Source organism: Chroicocephalus ridibundus, chromosome Z, assembly GCF_963924245.1.
Source record: "Chroicocephalus ridibundus chromosome Z, bChrRid1.1, whole genome shotgun sequence".
Taxonomy (NCBI): domain Eukaryota; kingdom Metazoa; phylum Chordata; class Aves; order Charadriiformes; family Laridae; genus Chroicocephalus; species Chroicocephalus ridibundus.
In genome coordinates this window covers 25243555-25260568 of record NC_086316.1, presented here as the reverse complement: position 1 = coordinate 25260568, position 17014 = coordinate 25243555, and the positions used below count along the sequence as shown (strand labels likewise).

Sequence of the window (17014 nt, the reverse complement as noted above, 5' to 3'; positions counted from 1 at the left end):
AGGAAAGGATTAAAAAACCTGATTTTATTATACTTTGAAATCCTAATTCTTAAACACATCCTCACCTGGAACTGGACTACAGCATTTATGGTACTTTGTGTATGTTGATAATTAAATACATAACAAAAATAAGACACGGGAATACTTAAAACATTTCTAAGAAAAGACTTAGGCTCTGTAAGAATATACTACTTTGTTACTCATACATGCTAACAATTATGATCATAGAACATTATTTTTTAATTGTTCTAGCAGAACTTTGGCAACTAACCAAGAAATGTAATACGAATTTTGCTAATAGACTCTTAGGATTTTTTATTTACCAAATATTGTTCGCATCAGGAACAATTGTCAATTGGGCCACTCATCAATTTACTAATGTGTCTTTTAATAAGGATTAGATCTTTATGTATTTCAATAAATTGCTGGAGTGTATTACTAAAAACCTAAACACCATCGTATCTGAGGGAAATACAATCATTATTAAATTCTTCAAAGTTTTGATGAAACCTTAATTTAGAGTGCCTTTAATCACTACCACAATTATCAACACTTCATTTTTTAAGTGAATTAATTAGTTCTACAGCAGTTTGTTAATTCTGAATAAATGCAATAAAGAAGTAAGCTAAAGCACAATGGCGGCATTTTTGTTTACGACAATATATTTTGTCTTCTAATTTCAAATCGTTACGACCAAGTAAGCATCCCTACTTACTTCTATGTGTATAAAAACTAGATTGTTCATCTCCTGAGTCTGTTTCTGGAAGCAGATCAATCACTGTGAAGTTACTCCTGCAACACTGTTAACTGCTCTAAAAATTTTGATAACCAAAGTGAATTTTGCCTTCAGGTTAGATTCTGATGAAACAAATTCAAAACAGAAATGTTTTCTTTTCTTTGGGTCTCTTACACCTACCATTCAGGTGTTTGCCTGTTTTTCTGTAATTATCATGTAACTTGGAAAGCACACAAAAACTCGTACACTGTATAAAACAAAGGAGAAATAGATCTGCACCCTGCTCTTTCTCATATGTTTAACTCATGGACAAATATGACATGTCCAAATAGCTACTTCCATTGTGAGAGCCAGTGAGTATTTTAAGACAAGAAAAAAAATGTTTGTTTTTAAAAGGGAAGGTTTAGAAACATCTTACAATTAACTCTTCCTCTAGTGTTTGGAAGAATAACAAAACTAAGTTTTCTTTGCAGTCTGATGCTGTTTAATGTTGGACTAAGAAGAGATTTCATTAAGAGTAATAAAATATGATTAAACTTACTGGAATCCTTACAAATCCATTCAATGCGTAATACCTACTGACCAGGCAAGTATTGCTTGTACCTTCAACTGTCTTTACCTATGTGCAGTTATTGTGTAAGCTCATCACACACAAGAGAGCAGAAGTGAAAAATCTTGAATGTAAGTTTATTTTTGAAGTATTCTAGCTGTTATGCCAGCAACGTATGCATTTAGTCAAACCTATTCTTTCAACAATCCTCCTTCTGCCCAGTGGGATTTGTGAATATTACTTTATTTTTTTTTCCTAGCAGTTACATTTCATTTCAACAACAGAAAAAACTCTGATTTTGAGAGACAAGCAATTTTTTGAGACGCATGTTCTTTGATGTGTTTGATGTGAAATGTAACTTTTCGTCTTATTTACTCTGAGCAATTTTTTTCAAGTAACTCCCATAAAGAGAGGAAAATGTAGAGATCACTATTTAAAATTACAGATGCTCATCATTCCCAAGCATTATTGTGACTTTGGATAAATCCTCTGTCTCAAGCGTTTTGTGCCAACTATTTATTGCTGAGGTGTTGTTACCAGGAACACAGCATTAAAGTGCTGGACAGACTAGCTAACTCTGGGCACTTGAAAATTCTGCCCGTTAACTTCTGCATCACCTATTTTGAAGCCACTCCGGAATACAGAGTAGAGGAGTTTTCTGCAGGCAACACAGATCTATTAAAAAACATGACCTGTGACAAAAATCAATGTGCTAATCTCGAACCAAACAGCAGTATCAGAAGCATAAAAAAGAGATAACCTAAGATAAAATGTCCCCAAATTTACTTAGACTAGCTTGACAGTTATATGGGGAAGTAAAAAAAAAAGTAAGTCTGCTCACACGCACTTTAGCAAGGCAAAAAATTTAATACCCAGGTGACTTTTTACCCAAACACATGGATACCATTTGGAGCAAGACTGAAATTTCCTGATGCTAAACATGAGGGAAAACTCCAGAAAAATTAAACGAAACCTGCCTCTCCAGGAGAAGGCTTCGCTGAACTGCACGCAGAGCCTGCCGTCAGAAAACCTCTGGCGCGCCTGGCCGCGACGGGAGCGGGGAGGCTGCCTCGGCACCGCTCAGCCCCGACGGGAACACCGGCGATGAGCCGTCCCGGCCCCGGCGGCACCGGCTTCCCCCTTGGCCCGGGACGCCGTACCTACCTCGCTTCCTCACGGCTACCTCTAGCCTGCCCGGGGGAGCCCCCCGCCGGGCGGGCAGCGCAGGGCAGGGCAGGGCAGGGGGAAAGCCAACCCTCCGCCGCGGCTGCCTCCCCCGACAGCGATGCTGCCCGGGGCTGTCCCGGCTTGGCTCCGTCCCGCCGGGGGGGAAGACCCCCGCCTCCGTGCCCGGGGCCGGTTCCACGCTACCGGCGGGCGGCTCGGGGCCGGCTCCCCGCTACCGCAGGAGCCCGCCGGGCCACAAGCCGGGGGCCGCTAGCTGCACCCCCTCATCCCACCCAAACTCCCGGAGCAGGCTCGGCCGCAGGCGCGGGTTGCCCCGCTACGAGGGGCGCCCACGCCGCAGCGGGGGCGCATCCGCCCGGCGCCCACGGACCGGAGCCCGGCGAAGCGGTTAACCTGGTGCAGCGCTGGGGAAGGGGAGGGTGGGAAGATGAAAGAAATACCACGACCACCCGCCCCACCGCCGATGCCTATGGCCCTAACCCTCCTAAAAAAAAAAGTTTTCCACCCCATCTTGCTGCCGGAGTAGCTTCTGCAGGCGCCGGGTAAGAGCCGCCGGCGCTGGGGCGCCGCTCCCCGCCCGCCCCCTCCTCACCCCCTCCCGGCGCCGAGAGCCCCTCGCCCGCCGCTGCGCGCCCGCGGCCGCCCCGCGTACCTGGGGTTGGTGCTGTTCCAGTAGACGGCGTAGCGGTCGGCCACCGCCTTGGCGCCGGGCTCCTGCCCGCGCACGCACACCCACAGCGCCGCGGCCGCCACCAGCAGCATCTCCACGTGCGGCATCGCGCCCGGGATGCGGGGGGGAAGAATTAAAAAAGGCGGGGGAAAAGGGCAAAAATAATAAAATGAAATTAAAAAAAAAATTAAAAATGGGGGTGGGGGTGGGGGGCGAGCCGGGGCGCGGGTGGTAGGGGGGGGATAAATAAATAAAAAAGCGAGGCGCAGAGCGGGAGGGCTCCGCGGAGAGCCGCGCCGCAGCGAGCGGAGGGCTCCTGCCGCCGCAGACGGGCAGCCGGCAGGGAGGCGCGATCCGCGGTCCCTCAGGGAGCCTCACCCCGGCAAGGGGAGGTGGGGGCCGAGGCGGGCGGCGGCGGCAAGCGGCGGGCGGTGCTCATTCACCGGGAGTCCCGTACGGAGGAGCCCACGGCACGACATACACCGGCCCGCCGACGCGGCGGGCGGGCGGGCGAGGGGCGCCGGTCCTCCGCCCCCTGCGAGCGGGCCCCGGCGGCGCGGCCCCGCGGCTCGGGGGCGGCCGGGGGACGCGGGGATGGAGGGAGCGAGAGGGAGACGGAGGGGAGAGGAGCGGGGAGGAGAGGAAGGAGATCTTCCCCCTGGAAGCCCACGGGGGGTCCTGGCAGTAAATTAAAGGCCGCCGGCTAGGAGAGAGGCGAGAAGTATCAGCAGATTCTTAAAGTACAAAGTTTGTGTCTTCCTTCCTGGCCCTCCGCCCCCCGGCAAATGAAAAACAAACAAAAAGGAAAAGAAAAAAAAAGGGACAAAAAAAAAGGGGAAAAAAAAGGGGGGGGAGGGAGAGCAAAAGCCCTGAGGAGTTTGTTTGGTGCGCTGATGGAGTTGGGGAGCCTGTTCTGCAGCACAGAGAGTGTCTTGAAGGAGACTTTGTGGAGTGGTTTTCTTGTCCTTCCTGTTCCTGGGCGGTGGATGCACCAAGGACTGAGCAACAGCAAAGGCGGAAAAAAAAAAAAAAAAAAAAAAAAGGCAAGAAAAAAAAAAGGGGGGGGCAGAAAAAAAAAGAAGGGCCAATCCAATAAATATTGCGGCGTGGAAACCAAGGAAATGGAAATAAAAAAATTGTTTTATGAGAGGGCGTGGAAAAAGCAAAACCTCGGAGAAGTGGAAAATCAAGCCTGCAAACTCCTCTGATGATGCTGGTCTTGGCTGGCCTCTCCTGCTCGGGGGACGAACGGAGCGATACGGCGAGGTGCGGAAATCTCCTGCTTCAGCCTCCCGGAGCCTCTCTTTGATAAAGCAGGGTCCAGTCCCGGGAACATCAACTTCTGCGGAAGGACAAAACAGTTTGAAAGAGCAGGGAGGGGGGTGAGGGAGAAAAAGAATCCACCCCTCAGATGACTACATAAGGAGATCGAGAAAAAAAAACCACACAACCCCAGTTCTTCTTCTCGGTCTTGCCCAACAGCTGCTCCCCTTTTCCCTCTGAAGCAGCAGCAAGAGCAGCAAGGAAAAATATACCACGCCAGCAGGCAAATAAATAAACTTGAATGCAGCGGCAGGCAGGGAGGGATCGTAAAGAGCGACGAGGATTGGAGGGGCAAAAGTCAGTTTTGAAAAAAAAATAATAAATTGCTTTATGGGAGGGAAAAAAAATCTTTAAACAGTCACGCCCCCTTTTGCAATGACCGGTCCCTTCACTGCGTGTAAATCCGACATCAGCAGCCTGGAAAAAGCTAGGAGCCTGGCTTGGCTCTGTGCATGCGTGTGTGCGACAGGCAGCCGCAGAGACAGATACGCGGTATATAGAGGTACACACGCATACATACATGCACACGCGTGTGTCCGAGGCGGGATCTGGCGCCGGTGTGCGTGATGGATGCAGCCGAGGAGGAGGCGCAGGCAGCCAGGTCGCAGCACGGGCGCTGCTGCTTGATCATGTGGGATTTTTGCATGCAGTTTACTTGGGAAAGGGGGGGATTTGCCGGCGCAGCCAGTCAGGGCACAGCCTGCTGTTTGCTTACAGATTGCCTTTTTTTTTTTTTTTTTTTTTTTAACACCTCGACCTGATTGGCTTGCAACACGAGAAGGGAGGCGCCGTCCCCAGCTTCTCCTCCTCCGTGCCAAAAAAATACCCAACCCCACCTTCTGGAAACCTGACTAATTGAATTACTAAGACATCGGAGTGGTTCCTGTGCAGCCCTGCTGCTAAACGTAACCGTTTCAACGCCGGGTGCTATGATAGGGGCGTACGCGGGCTGCCTACGGATGAGTTTCCGTCTGCCCACGGAAAACAGCGCGCCGAGTAATTCAACCGTAAAAGAAAACTCCTTCCCCGCTCCATCCCGCGGGCGATGCGCGGCACCGGCCGCGCAAACCTCCGCCGCCCGGGCCGGCGACACCCGGGCGGCTGTTCCGCAGCCGGGGAGGAGGCTCCGCTCGGATGGGCTTCGCCTTCCGTCCCCTTCCGCCGCCCCCCGCGTCCCTCTGCCACCGGCGGCTGGGGGATGCGGCCGGCGGGGCCGGCGCTTCGCCGCCAAAAACCCGCATCGCCTCGGAGGAGGAGCAGGCGGCGGCGAGGCGCCGCTGGCCGCCACCCAAGCGCCGCGGGTCCACGGGGCGCGGGCAGGTGAGCGGCTGCGGCGGGGCGGAGCGGGGCGGGGGGGGCCGGGCCGGCGGACAGGGCCTCCTCCGGGGGGGAGGGCGCTGCCGCCGCCGCCGGCGTTGCCGGGGTGACGGCGGCCGGCGCGGCGGGGCCGGCGGGGCTGGGCGGGGCGCGCCACCCGCCCGCGCGCCCTTCGGAAGCGCCCCGACGCCCCCCAGCGGCCGAGGGCGGCGCCGCGGGGAGCGGGGGCGGCGGGGGCCCGGGACCGGGGACCCGCGTCCCCCGGTCCGGAGGCGACGGGCCTGTGGGGGCCGGGGCTTCTCGGCTTTCGTTTAATTTCATTTTATGTTTTTCTTCTTCTTTCTTTCTTTTTCTTTTCTTTTTCTTTTTCCTTTTTTTTTTGCGTGTGTGGTTTTTCTCAGCGTGGAAAGAGGCTCCAGGTTAATCTTCACCCGTCGCACCACCGAATCTGTCCAGCCTTTGGCCGGAGGACAGTGTGATTCCTGCTCTTTGCCCTCCCCTCTGAAGTGATTGAAGCCAGGGAGCACAGGCTGAAGTTAAAAAGAAGCGCTCGGATCCTTTATTTTATTTTATTTTATTTTATTTTATTTTATTTTATTTTATTTTATTTTATTTTATTTTATTTTATTTTATTTTATTTTATTTTATTTTATTTTATTTTATTTTTCTATTTTATTTCATTCTATTCTGTTTCATTCTGTTCTATTTCATTGTAGTCTATGTTATTTATTTTTAATATGTATGATTTCCAAATCTTTATTATCAATGGCCTAAAAACTTGTCTAAATTTTGTCTCCCTGTGGTCTCCTCTGGCCCTCTTTTTATATGTTGATGGCTGTAGATTAGTCTTAGTAGGATATGAAGCACATTGGTCGAATACCCCAGGTATAACAGGCACCATAAACCCAAACTTTTTCATTCCTTTTCATTAAAAAAACCCCAGCATTTCCAATTTTTTGCTATCTTTGAACTGAGTTCTTTGAATAGGAATGGGCACATCCAATGTCTCCTTAGTCTTTTTTTTCTGCAGCACGGACAGACATGTGGAAATCACTGCCATTACAGGAAGCAGAACAAATAATACTTTTTTTTTTTTCCTGAAGAATCTCCTCAGCCACATTTGTAAGGAAAGCTTAATGATTTATATTTTTTTCCCCTCTTTGTTCAGCCCTTGTGAGAAGCATCACAGGGAAAGAGTGAGGGGTCAGTTTCTACAACTTAAAACGCCTTTTAATAGCAGAGCCAGAGCTTAATCTATTATATAAAATATCCTTGCAGGACTATAGTACTTGGGTTTTTCTTTAACACATACAAAACTATGAAAAGGACTCAAACTATTAATAACTGAAAAACCCTCCAAAAAGACTGACTATAGCAGGAAGGTATTTTTTTTTTTCCAGCTTTAGTTAGCAAGCAAGCTGTAGGTGGCTGTATCTTATTAGTTTATAAATAATACAAAGACATAAATCCTTTGGACTCAAAATAAGAAATAAATTAATTCCGCAAGTAAAATAACAATAATGAACAGAAAGTGAGCTTTTTGTTGCATCATAACCAATTCATGTGAACCCACCAGATACCCAATACCCAGAAGCATGCCAACGTCTAGTCCACTCTCCATTTTTGTGGTTACATGATTAAACAATTACTGATATCATAGTTGTAAACTGCTTCTGTGTACCAATGGCCTCTGGCACTAGCCTTCATTTGGCAGAAAGGTAGAGGCTGTTAAGAAGTGATTCAATGTCGGTTCAGCTATTGTGAATACGGTGTTTAGAAAAAAAAAAAAGTACGTATGCACAGTGAGTGCCTGAAACTGCCTCTGACAAGCCTCTGTAGCTGCCCCCGGATCTGCAGCTTCACAGCATAAAGGCATCTTTAGCAGACACTGTACAGCACATACTTTCTTGGTAAATGCACAGAATTTCAGTATATTGATACGCTGTGCTGCAGTTACTAGGCTAATTGATTACATACCTCAAAATAATTAAACTAAGCACAGCTTAAGACTTTGTCTCAGGGAAAAGTGATAAATCTGTAGATTTTCTTTTTTTGTTTTCCCCCCCAATTTCCCTTAAAAATACACATAGTATTTCTATCATTGTTCAGCACTATTTAGTATCTTAAACAGATACAAATGACTTTTGGCATTGCAATGTCAATAGTATTGTTAAGTAATTTAAGTGATTTGCTTTGCCATTCAAAGATACTTTAACACCCATGAAACCAGAAAATAACATAGATTCTCTACGTTTTTCCATAGCTTTTGTGTATGATTTTTATCTTTTATAAATTTGAGTAGTACTATGGAAGTAAAACTAGGTGGTAGGGCCCAGTCCAGCTTTTTCTGATGTTAACTCCAGTAACTTTAAGTGAGTTAAAGAAGTAAATCTCATGTTTTTTTTCCTTTAGTTAAAACCCAAAGAATTAAGGAATGACCTTTCTGGGAAAATGGGTGTGTGCTGCAAATCAGTGAAGAATATAGCTGCATTTCAAAACTTTTTTGTCTAAATTTTGTGAAAATGTGAATTTTTAAATCTTGTGTTTACCTTTCAGTAGAATTTTGTTAAAGGTAGCCAGGCAGAAAAATATATAAACTTCTGGCTGCTCTGTGTTTAAATAATCTTTTATGTTTTGTTAAAAGGACTGTACAAAAATACTGCTTTTTTGTTTATCGGTGACATTCCTAGAAAGGTGTTTTTCAGGACCTGGAAAGCATCACACTTTCTTATGTTTTTAATCACTCTCTGATCCCATAAATATGTTGCTGAAAAATGACTTAGAAGCAATCTCAGCTTCAAGTTTTGGAAATTAATAACCGAATAGAACAGTTAATCATTACAAATTCTCTCATCTTTTACTGTAATCCCTGATACTATAAGCTGTCAAAGAGTAATACAGAACAAAAATCTGAGACTAATTTCCATATGAGAGGAGTAGGTACCAAAGGCATAAATAATACTGTTGGAGAGAATCACTGAATTCTTTATAGAGAAGTGTATTCATCGTTTGATTGCAAATATTCTCAAGTAAGATAAGAGTTCTCTTTCTAGGTGTTTTCTCTAACTTAGAGGTATTTTTTCCCCTCTCAGATATATTTACCCGTGAGAGACTCTGTGTGTGTGTGTACTGCATACATGGAATATTCCCCCCCCCTTTTTTTTTTGTCCTGAGGGGAAGAAATAATCTTATGGAAGAGAACAGAATGAAATGGCTGCAAACGAACCTGACCCAGTGTCTACTTGTGTGTGTGAGTATTTTCAGCTGGCTAGAACAGAGATTCTCAGTATTCTTTTTATTAAACTGTCTGGCAACTCCCTTGCTTCTCTAACCCTCATTTTCCACTCTACCAACCAGAGATAACGTATATGCTTACTTTACTGTGATGTACTGAGCTCAATAACTTCACGTTTTCAGATGTTCAAAAGAGTAACTTTGAGATCCTTGTAAAAAAAAATAAAATGCCCTAACACTAAATACAGTAATGAATTCTAGGCAACTTTGGGGGTGGGCAGCAGTGGAGGAAATATCATCCAGAGACATTTTCAGCATTTTCAGTCTTGTTATTGTGTCCAGAAATCATCCATACTTCTTTTTGTGTATGATTCTAAAGAATTTGCTATTGTTTTTAATTAAAATTATCTACAGTTATTAGCTTTGCTTCCATTTCAATTTGTCAGTTCAAAATCTGCGTGTCTGGCTGAGCAGTCAAAAGAGATTCAGGTCACAAATTAGGCAAGACCTCTTCAGCACGTCACTATTTGGATGTTATTCTGGAAACTTCATAAGTTTAATACATTGAGGAAAACTCTGAGAAGAAAACAAAAGATTTCCTGGCGTCATATCGACATTTTATGATATTTTCTTTTTTTTTTACGTTTGCGATAAAAAGAATTACAAGGGAGGAGATTTTCAAAAACATAAATGGAAGCAGGGTACTTATCTACCCCTTGAGACAATATAAAAATCCACTTTGAAGTTCAGTGTAATGTTCCCTCCATGTATATAGGTAATAACTTAGCTATAGTGTGTTGCCATTCAAATTCGTATTTGTTTGTCTTTACAAATACTTTTTTTCATGTTTGCTAAATAGCTAATTATGAGGAATTTATTTGCTGACACACTTTAAAGAGCTCTAAATTTATGCCTGTGTGAAGTTAAAATATTTTAAATACAGTCATTTTGAAAGTCCAAATAAAAGCATATGTTTCTATCCCGTCAAGATCCTACGTGCAGTTGCTGGCTTTGCAAAAAGTAAATCCCATTGCACTGATTTGTTGTTAATATTGAGTCAATAAGAATAACTGAAATAGCCCAGGGATAAAGTCAAAGCAACAGAATCCGTGGCCCTAGGATAAACTTATAGGTTTCCTTTTTGCCATCCACTTCAGTTCTTCCACATTCTCCAAATTGAAGATGTTAATTTAAAGATCTTTTTAGAAGACTTTTGAAAACTATTGCTCAATCTTAATTTATTACAGAGCCAGTATCTTACAAAACCTCCAGTTTTGGTATTATCACTGTAGAAAAAAGGACTTAAAGCTTGTAGGTGCAAGAAAGATTAAGTACTATACTGGGTATAAGGTATATAACTAAGGTACAAGACAAAAAACAGCAATCAGATACAGTGGACAGAATGAATATAGCTATCCCAAAGATTCCTGTTCACTCCTGCAAAAAGCTCCGTATTGAGCAGATACACTATACATGTTATACATATTACATTACATCAGCAGGCTCTCACTTCAGCATCTGTGCATCTCCTGTGATGACGTGGCAGGATTGAAACCAGTTAAGGTAAATAATAATCCCGTTTGACCTTGGGATATTTTTAAATGATATTTATGTTGCATGCTGCTCAAAATGCTTGTGCTGAGCGTGCATTTTTCCAGAGTCCACTTGATGAAAGTTAGCTTTTCAGGATGCTTTCTCTGCACTGAGTAACTGCAGCTGCTGGTCTGGAACATCAGTGTTTGCTTAGGAGCCCTGTTTTTAAACGGTCTTTTCAAGACAGACAGAAGGAGATCAAAAAAACCAACAGACAAACAAAAATCCAGAAAACCAAGAAAGGTACACATGCAGGTAAAACTGAATACCGAACTCAAAATAACATATGACAAGAAATAGGTGTTTGCAGGTATATGTGATTCTTGTTTTTGTAGCAATACATTGTTTAGTGGACAAATCATTGATCTTGGTTTTGGGCATGCTGTCTTGTGTTTGTTGCTTGTTTAAGTCTTGCTGTGTGGGATGGACAGCTAGCAGGGGTTTTTTTTTCTGTGTTCAGTTAGAGAAAACAAGTTAGAAGATCAAGGCGGGCATGGACTACTGTTATCACCTGGAAACATGATGGAAACCCTCCACTTGATTGCCTTCAGGCCCTATGTAGTAAACATGATTATTAATTTTGGTTATTAATAAAACACTTTGCAAGAGTAAAAAAATTCCCAAGATATCCCTTAACACTTTTCAGAATTTAATCAACATTCAGGATCATTTTCAATTTAAGTTTGCAAAACTGTAACCATTACTCTTGCTGCCCATTTCACACAGGTATCATAAGCCGGAAAATCATAAACTGTTCCTATCTGTTGCAAAACGCTGTGCTTGCTTGTGCGTATCTTCCAGTGCATAGCAAAGTCTTAGACTTTGACACCATTCCCTCCTCACACAGCACCACCCATCAACTAACATTACTCACACTAGTGAAAATGAATCAACAGGGGGAAAAAAAACCAACAACAAAGAGCTGCAAAGTAGGTTGTTAGAGTTCATGCTACAACTCCGCTCCCTTAGCACTGGAGGCTTTTGCCCTGATAGGTAGCACAAGTAATAAGTGGAGTTTTATAGTCTAAAGACAGCTCTAAGAAGTTTGTATGCAAAGCTAGCTAGATGGCACAGGATAGTCTTTCCGTTTAGGAAGCTTCAGAGCTCCTTTGCTAATGCAGGCTTTGTGTGCATTACATGCTGGAGAGCCGTTTGCAGAGGAGCTGCTTTCTCAACAGAAGCAACAGACCTGACAGTGAGTCATTACGTGCCGCAGGCGGCACATGGTCTATGCAGATGGTGGTCTTCAAGACGTCTGTCAGCATGGCATAGAGGTTACCTCAGTGGGTACTGGGCGTAGCTTCTCACCAGAGCTGTTTGCTTTGTAGAACAACAGTTACACTAGTACTGCAGCAGTGAAACAAGGTCCTTTGTGTTGTGGAGAAAATCTTATCTGGTTAAAAGAACAAACAGAAACAAGACTGATATATATTATTACAATTAATTACCAAGCAAATTCTGGAGAAGTCTGTGCGCAGCTATGCACCTGGGAAGGTCTTAGTTGGGGAAAGGAAATCTCAGAGGCTTCAGTGGTGAAATGCTGAAGACACATTTACTTTAGGCAATGTGGAAGACACCTGCGGTGTCTTTAGCTGTACTGTTTGTATTACAACAGTGTTTTCCATGAAAAAGCCCATTCTTAGAATCATGTGACTAAGAGAAAATCCACCCTTTCATTTAAAAAATATGTTTCTGCACAGTTTGCAGAGTAGAGTGAACCTTAAGTGTATTTTAAATAGCAGATCTCACATTCATGACTGGGTACCTGGCATTTGCAGTCCTGCGTTTGTGTCAATTCCAAGACACAAAAGAAAAAGAAAGAGGAGAATTATCAAAGACATTTTGGAAAGCAGCTAAACCGCAAATTTCAAGACAGGGGCATGAGAGAAAGGACTAGGAGAACATTTTCTTAACCCTGTATTCCTAAATGAGAGAGGGTCACTAACATAGCACTTCTGTTGTAGATTTCATATGCAGCCTTTTCCATGGCATACAGTATACCGAGTCTGGCTGACTCTTAAATTCCAGTAGATTAGACTCAGCCAAACAAGAACACATCAGAATTAGCTGCCGTGTGTGATCTATGCCAACAAAACAGATGTCAGCTTGACAAATGCCAGTCTGAGAATGGTCATGGAAAGCCAGAAGCAGAAAAGGAATAAGGTTAAAATTTTTTAAGGCTGCTTATCAAGACTTTGATTATAGTCTCATTGTCAGTGAAACTGCTGTGGGTGTAGTGGAGAATGAATTTATGAAAACATGGCAAAAATTTGAAAGGCACTGTCTGCTTTCTGCCAGTTCTAAGTGAATATTATTCTCCTTATCATCAGCTGTGCCATAACCTTGCAAAGCATTGTACCGTTAGAGAAGAAAATATGAGAATTTTATTTTCTTAGGCCATAATGTCAAAAACTTAGATGAGAGAAAGTACTCTTCTGGCAGTCATGATCCCTTTTGTTTCATTATGATTTTTTTTAAACGTGTTCCATCTCAGCTTAGCTTTTGTACAGATTTTGCACTGCTTAATGAAAATTGTTCATGAAAACATTGCTTTTTGAAATTGAAGCTACAGAAGACTTGTACAGTTAAGAAATTAATTTCACAACTTTTTGGCAATCGTTTGCTTTTACTGTCCTTCATTTTGGACCTTTGCCATACGCACTCCAAAGGCATGCGTCTTATATTTGACATTGGAAAGGTGTTCGCAGAACTGATTATATCAAACTTACATTTCAAAGTGAAGAAACCAGAGGAGAAAGTGTAATCCAGCTAACAGATGACTAAAGAACAGTTCTGAAATGTAAGACTATCTTAGAATCGTGGAGGGGAAATGCCCAAGTCAAGAATTGAGCAATTACTGATAAATCATGAAAGGGTAGAAATATGATCATGAAAAGAATTTATAAGCAGATTTCTTAATTAGAAGGGATTATTAATATCTTGAAAAATACGCAGTGAATTCTTTGCATTAGAGCATTTAGCATTTCTGCATAAACAAAAGAAAACAAACAGTAGTTGTTTTATACTTCTGAAATCCTTTGTCAACAGGCATATGGCAGAAACAGTGGAAAATCATATTACTCTAAAGGCTGCTGATGAAATCAACAGATCTGCAATCACTTATGACAGTAAAAAGGTTTTCATTTTGAGTGACAATTGATGTTTTCTGCTGTGCAAATGTCTCTGCATCTTCTCTGAGCAAAGAAATAGGAGTAACAATTAATTTTGTGTAACTATTACACCTTACTTCACGGGGGCGGGGCGGGGGGCGTAGAAAAAAGGGAAAAGGAAAAAAACCCCGGACAAACCAAACCAGAATGTGACACTCGATGTCTGAAGTCAACAATCACAGTCGGTTTTTTTATTACAAGTTACCTAGGATTTGACCAGTTTGGCATTCCTTTAATATGTATTAGAATATCAGAACCTTATTAGAAGGAACTTGCCACATAATTTATTGCCACGTCTTCCCATTTAACAGACCCCTGAGGTTAAATTCTGCATTTTTCTACATGACCTAATAAGCAGCAGAATGGATGTTCTTTATTCATACAGAGTGCATGACTAACATTGCAACTGCTGTATAGTAGTGCTCGGCTAACTTCCTGCTCCTGGAAGGCACTGAGTGAGACTGTCACACACTGAGCATATTCATTTCTCATTATCTTCGGTGCAGTAAAGGATGCCTGTTTCTTTACAGGACTGAATTCAGCAGGATCAGGCCTACAGCACCTAAATCTCCCATGAGTTACTGTAAAAGAAAATTAGCGTATTGTTAGAAAACATACCCAATTGTGCCCAGAATCCATGCAAATTTTCAGAAAGAGTGACTTGCAAGTCACTTACGAGAAAAGCTATAGCAACACACTTAACGCAGTCCTGCCAATATCACGCAGACCTGCCACAGCAGGGTTTCTCTTGCATGGCTTGTGGCTATAAGATCATGCTCCACTGCATAGGCTTCAGCACTGAAGGGATTCTTGTATCTGCAGTGTAAATTTAAATATGTGATAGGCAAGAAATCAAGATTAATAAAATGTCTGATAAATTTTCTTTAATAATTGAAAAGCTTATGTGAAAAATGAAAGAATATTCAACTGAGTTGAAGTTTTACCTGCAAAACTTATGCTTGCCAACAAAAACATTGTGCATTGTAGCTCAAGAAAGTGTAGTACATGTTATATAGTGTAACTGGGCAAAACAGCAAAGGATATCATTATAGCACAATAAATAACCCTATAGTATATAAGGGGTCATATATATGACTGTTTATGTTGGTAGGCTAAATAGGGAACTCTAAAGCTTTTTTGCCACAAAGTCCCTTTTTATACACGTATATCTGGAAGCAAGCGTATTTTTTCTGAAAATCTTGAAAGGTTATAATCATGGTTTAAAATAAGTAACTCTCATTTTTTCCTTTGTGGTCATCAATTCCACTTCTCCAAAGAACCTCATAAACACAATGGGCCCAATGCCAAAACGAAAATTAAATGCTTGTGTGATCCCCAAGGGAAGACATACTTTAACTATGAAGTATTCTCGCAAGAAACCTTGTAAACCTTACATGAAAGTGAATGATCTAGAGTTAGTGGCATTCACGTTTGTTGCTTTGACAGCACTGTTTATCAAAATAACTACAATTTTCAAAGAAAGACTACTTAATTTTGCCTATTGCTGTTCTGTTGGAAAGGACCTACAAATAGTAAGTTCACTAAGTTTTTGGGTTAGTTTGCAGTTGATCTAGTTTGTTCCGCAGCAGTCAGTTAATCCCTTCAAAGTATCATATACTCCTCAGTTCATTATATTCTCTAAGCATAGATGGAATATATTAAAGCTATTTGGAAGCATTTAAAAAGAAAAAAGGTTGAAAAAGAACAGTACCCTGCATGTCAACCCTTTAGAGAACTAAAAAGAACAGACGCTTTGTTGTATTATTTTCCTAAAATATTTCTACTATCCTTTCCCCTTTTCCTCATCTACTGTATTTATCTGTTTTTCTTACACTCATTTAAGCAACTGCACTTAAAAAGCAAGTCAGGTTACATTTGACAGCTATAGTTGCACTTGTATTACCCTGATATTCTCTAGCTTCTCTTTGCTTTTGTTACTGATTTATAAGACCTGGCTGTAATTTGGTAGCATGCATTTTAAAAGAAGTGGCAGTTTAACATCAAAAGATACAGAAGCAGTAAAGGTCTCAGACTTGCACAAAGTTTCCACATACACAATATACTATTGTTTGTACTGCATATGCATAACAATTGTTTGAAAGTATTCAGCCTTGCTTGCCAATAACTTCTTACTCATGTGTATGGGCCTAGACCTTTTGCTGTTGGAGTTTTTTATTTGGTCTGCTTAGAAAGATAGAGGCAAAATTCCTCCTGGACTTTAGTGAGATCTGGATTTCACTCACACTGAGTAAGTAACCTAACAGCACCAAACAGAGTATCTGCAATATGCAACTAAATGGTGTTAAATCTCAGAATACCGTGCCAGATCTCCTAATATAATTGTGTTTTTGTTGCAGCTAAACAGAAAAAAATGCATGTATATTAATGTATTTCAGAAGCTTGCAGGTTTCACTCCAAAGTATAAAAAGAAAATTATCTGATTTGTTGCATTCTGCAGGTATGAAGATAGATCTTGCTTAGTCAAGGAGTGTGTAGGAGAATATGTGGAAAATATAGTTGGTTGTAAACAAGGGAAATATATGAGGCTGAATGTGAGTTGTAGTGAAATAATGCATTACATTCAGTCTTATATTAGCATTTTTACTTGACATTATGTGCAAACAGGAGATGATTCAAGCAGGCATAGAAGTCATAACAATCTAGCAGTGATGAACTAGCCCATGGTTATTCAAGCAGTAGTGTGAAGCAAGGCTCCCCACATAGCAAGGCATTGAATTCATGGCCTCAGTCCTAGGAGTCCTTTCCTCTGTTGTATTGTGTTTCTAAGAATCACCACTGGACACTGCCAATCCACCCTGAAGTATGAGTGGCCCCACAGGAACAAAAATTATAAAGTGCCATGCTTAGGTACTCAGAAATTTAAATATATTTTACAAAGGAACATAGAGAAGGGTTTTGTCTTCTCCTTTCTTATCTGGGAGGTCCAAGGCATTTGAGTTTGGTACTTTTCTGGGGGCATCTGCTTCAAACCTGTAGCTGTGACTTTTCTGTAGGTCCCTGAAGTTAGTGACGGCTGTGGATTACAGACCACTGCGAGGTTAGCTGGTTGCTGCCTACAAATACAACATGATGACATTGCAGTTCTGAAACCTACAGTTCCTTTTTGTGTACTTTCCTCATCTGTTCTTGAATCATCAACAGCAATACTTGCCTACTGGTATCATGGTTTCTGTAGGAGCCACCCCATTAAGAAACCAGAACTGTGGAATACT

General features: G+C 42.4%; 2 protein-coding genes across 3 annotated transcripts in view; one reads left to right on the top strand and one right to left on the bottom strand.

The window, feature by feature from the left end:
- Positions 1–5120, bottom strand: part of EFNA5 (ephrin A5) — a 211704-nt gene extending 206584 nt beyond the window's left edge. The window contains exons 1-3 of one of the 2 annotated variants that reach the window (XM_063320489.1): positions 4988–5120; positions 4314–4486; positions 3127–4142 (exon numbers count right to left, since the gene is read on the bottom strand). In XM_063320489.1, the coding sequence (XP_063176559.1) occupies positions 3127–3251 (125 nt within the window). In that variant the 5' untranslated portion in view covers positions 3252–4142; positions 4314–4486; positions 4988–5120. Of the gene's footprint in view, positions 1–3126; positions 4143–4313; positions 4841–4987 lie in introns of those variants that run through there. The other variant, XM_063320488.1, reaches the window with a different exon arrangement.
- A 212-nt stretch (positions 5121–5332) lies between these two features.
- LOC134509006 (PH domain leucine-rich repeat-containing protein phosphatase 1-like) lies at positions 5333–6332 on the top strand. The gene is made up of 2 exons (XM_063321367.1): positions 5333–5787; positions 6186–6332. Exons 1-2 carry the CDS (start codon positions 5397–5399, stop codon positions 6206–6208), a joined length of 414 nt encoding a protein of 137 aa, XP_063177437.1. The 5' UTR covers positions 5333–5396; the 3' UTR covers positions 6209–6332.
- The last annotated feature ends 10682 nt before the right edge of the window (positions 6333–17014 follow it).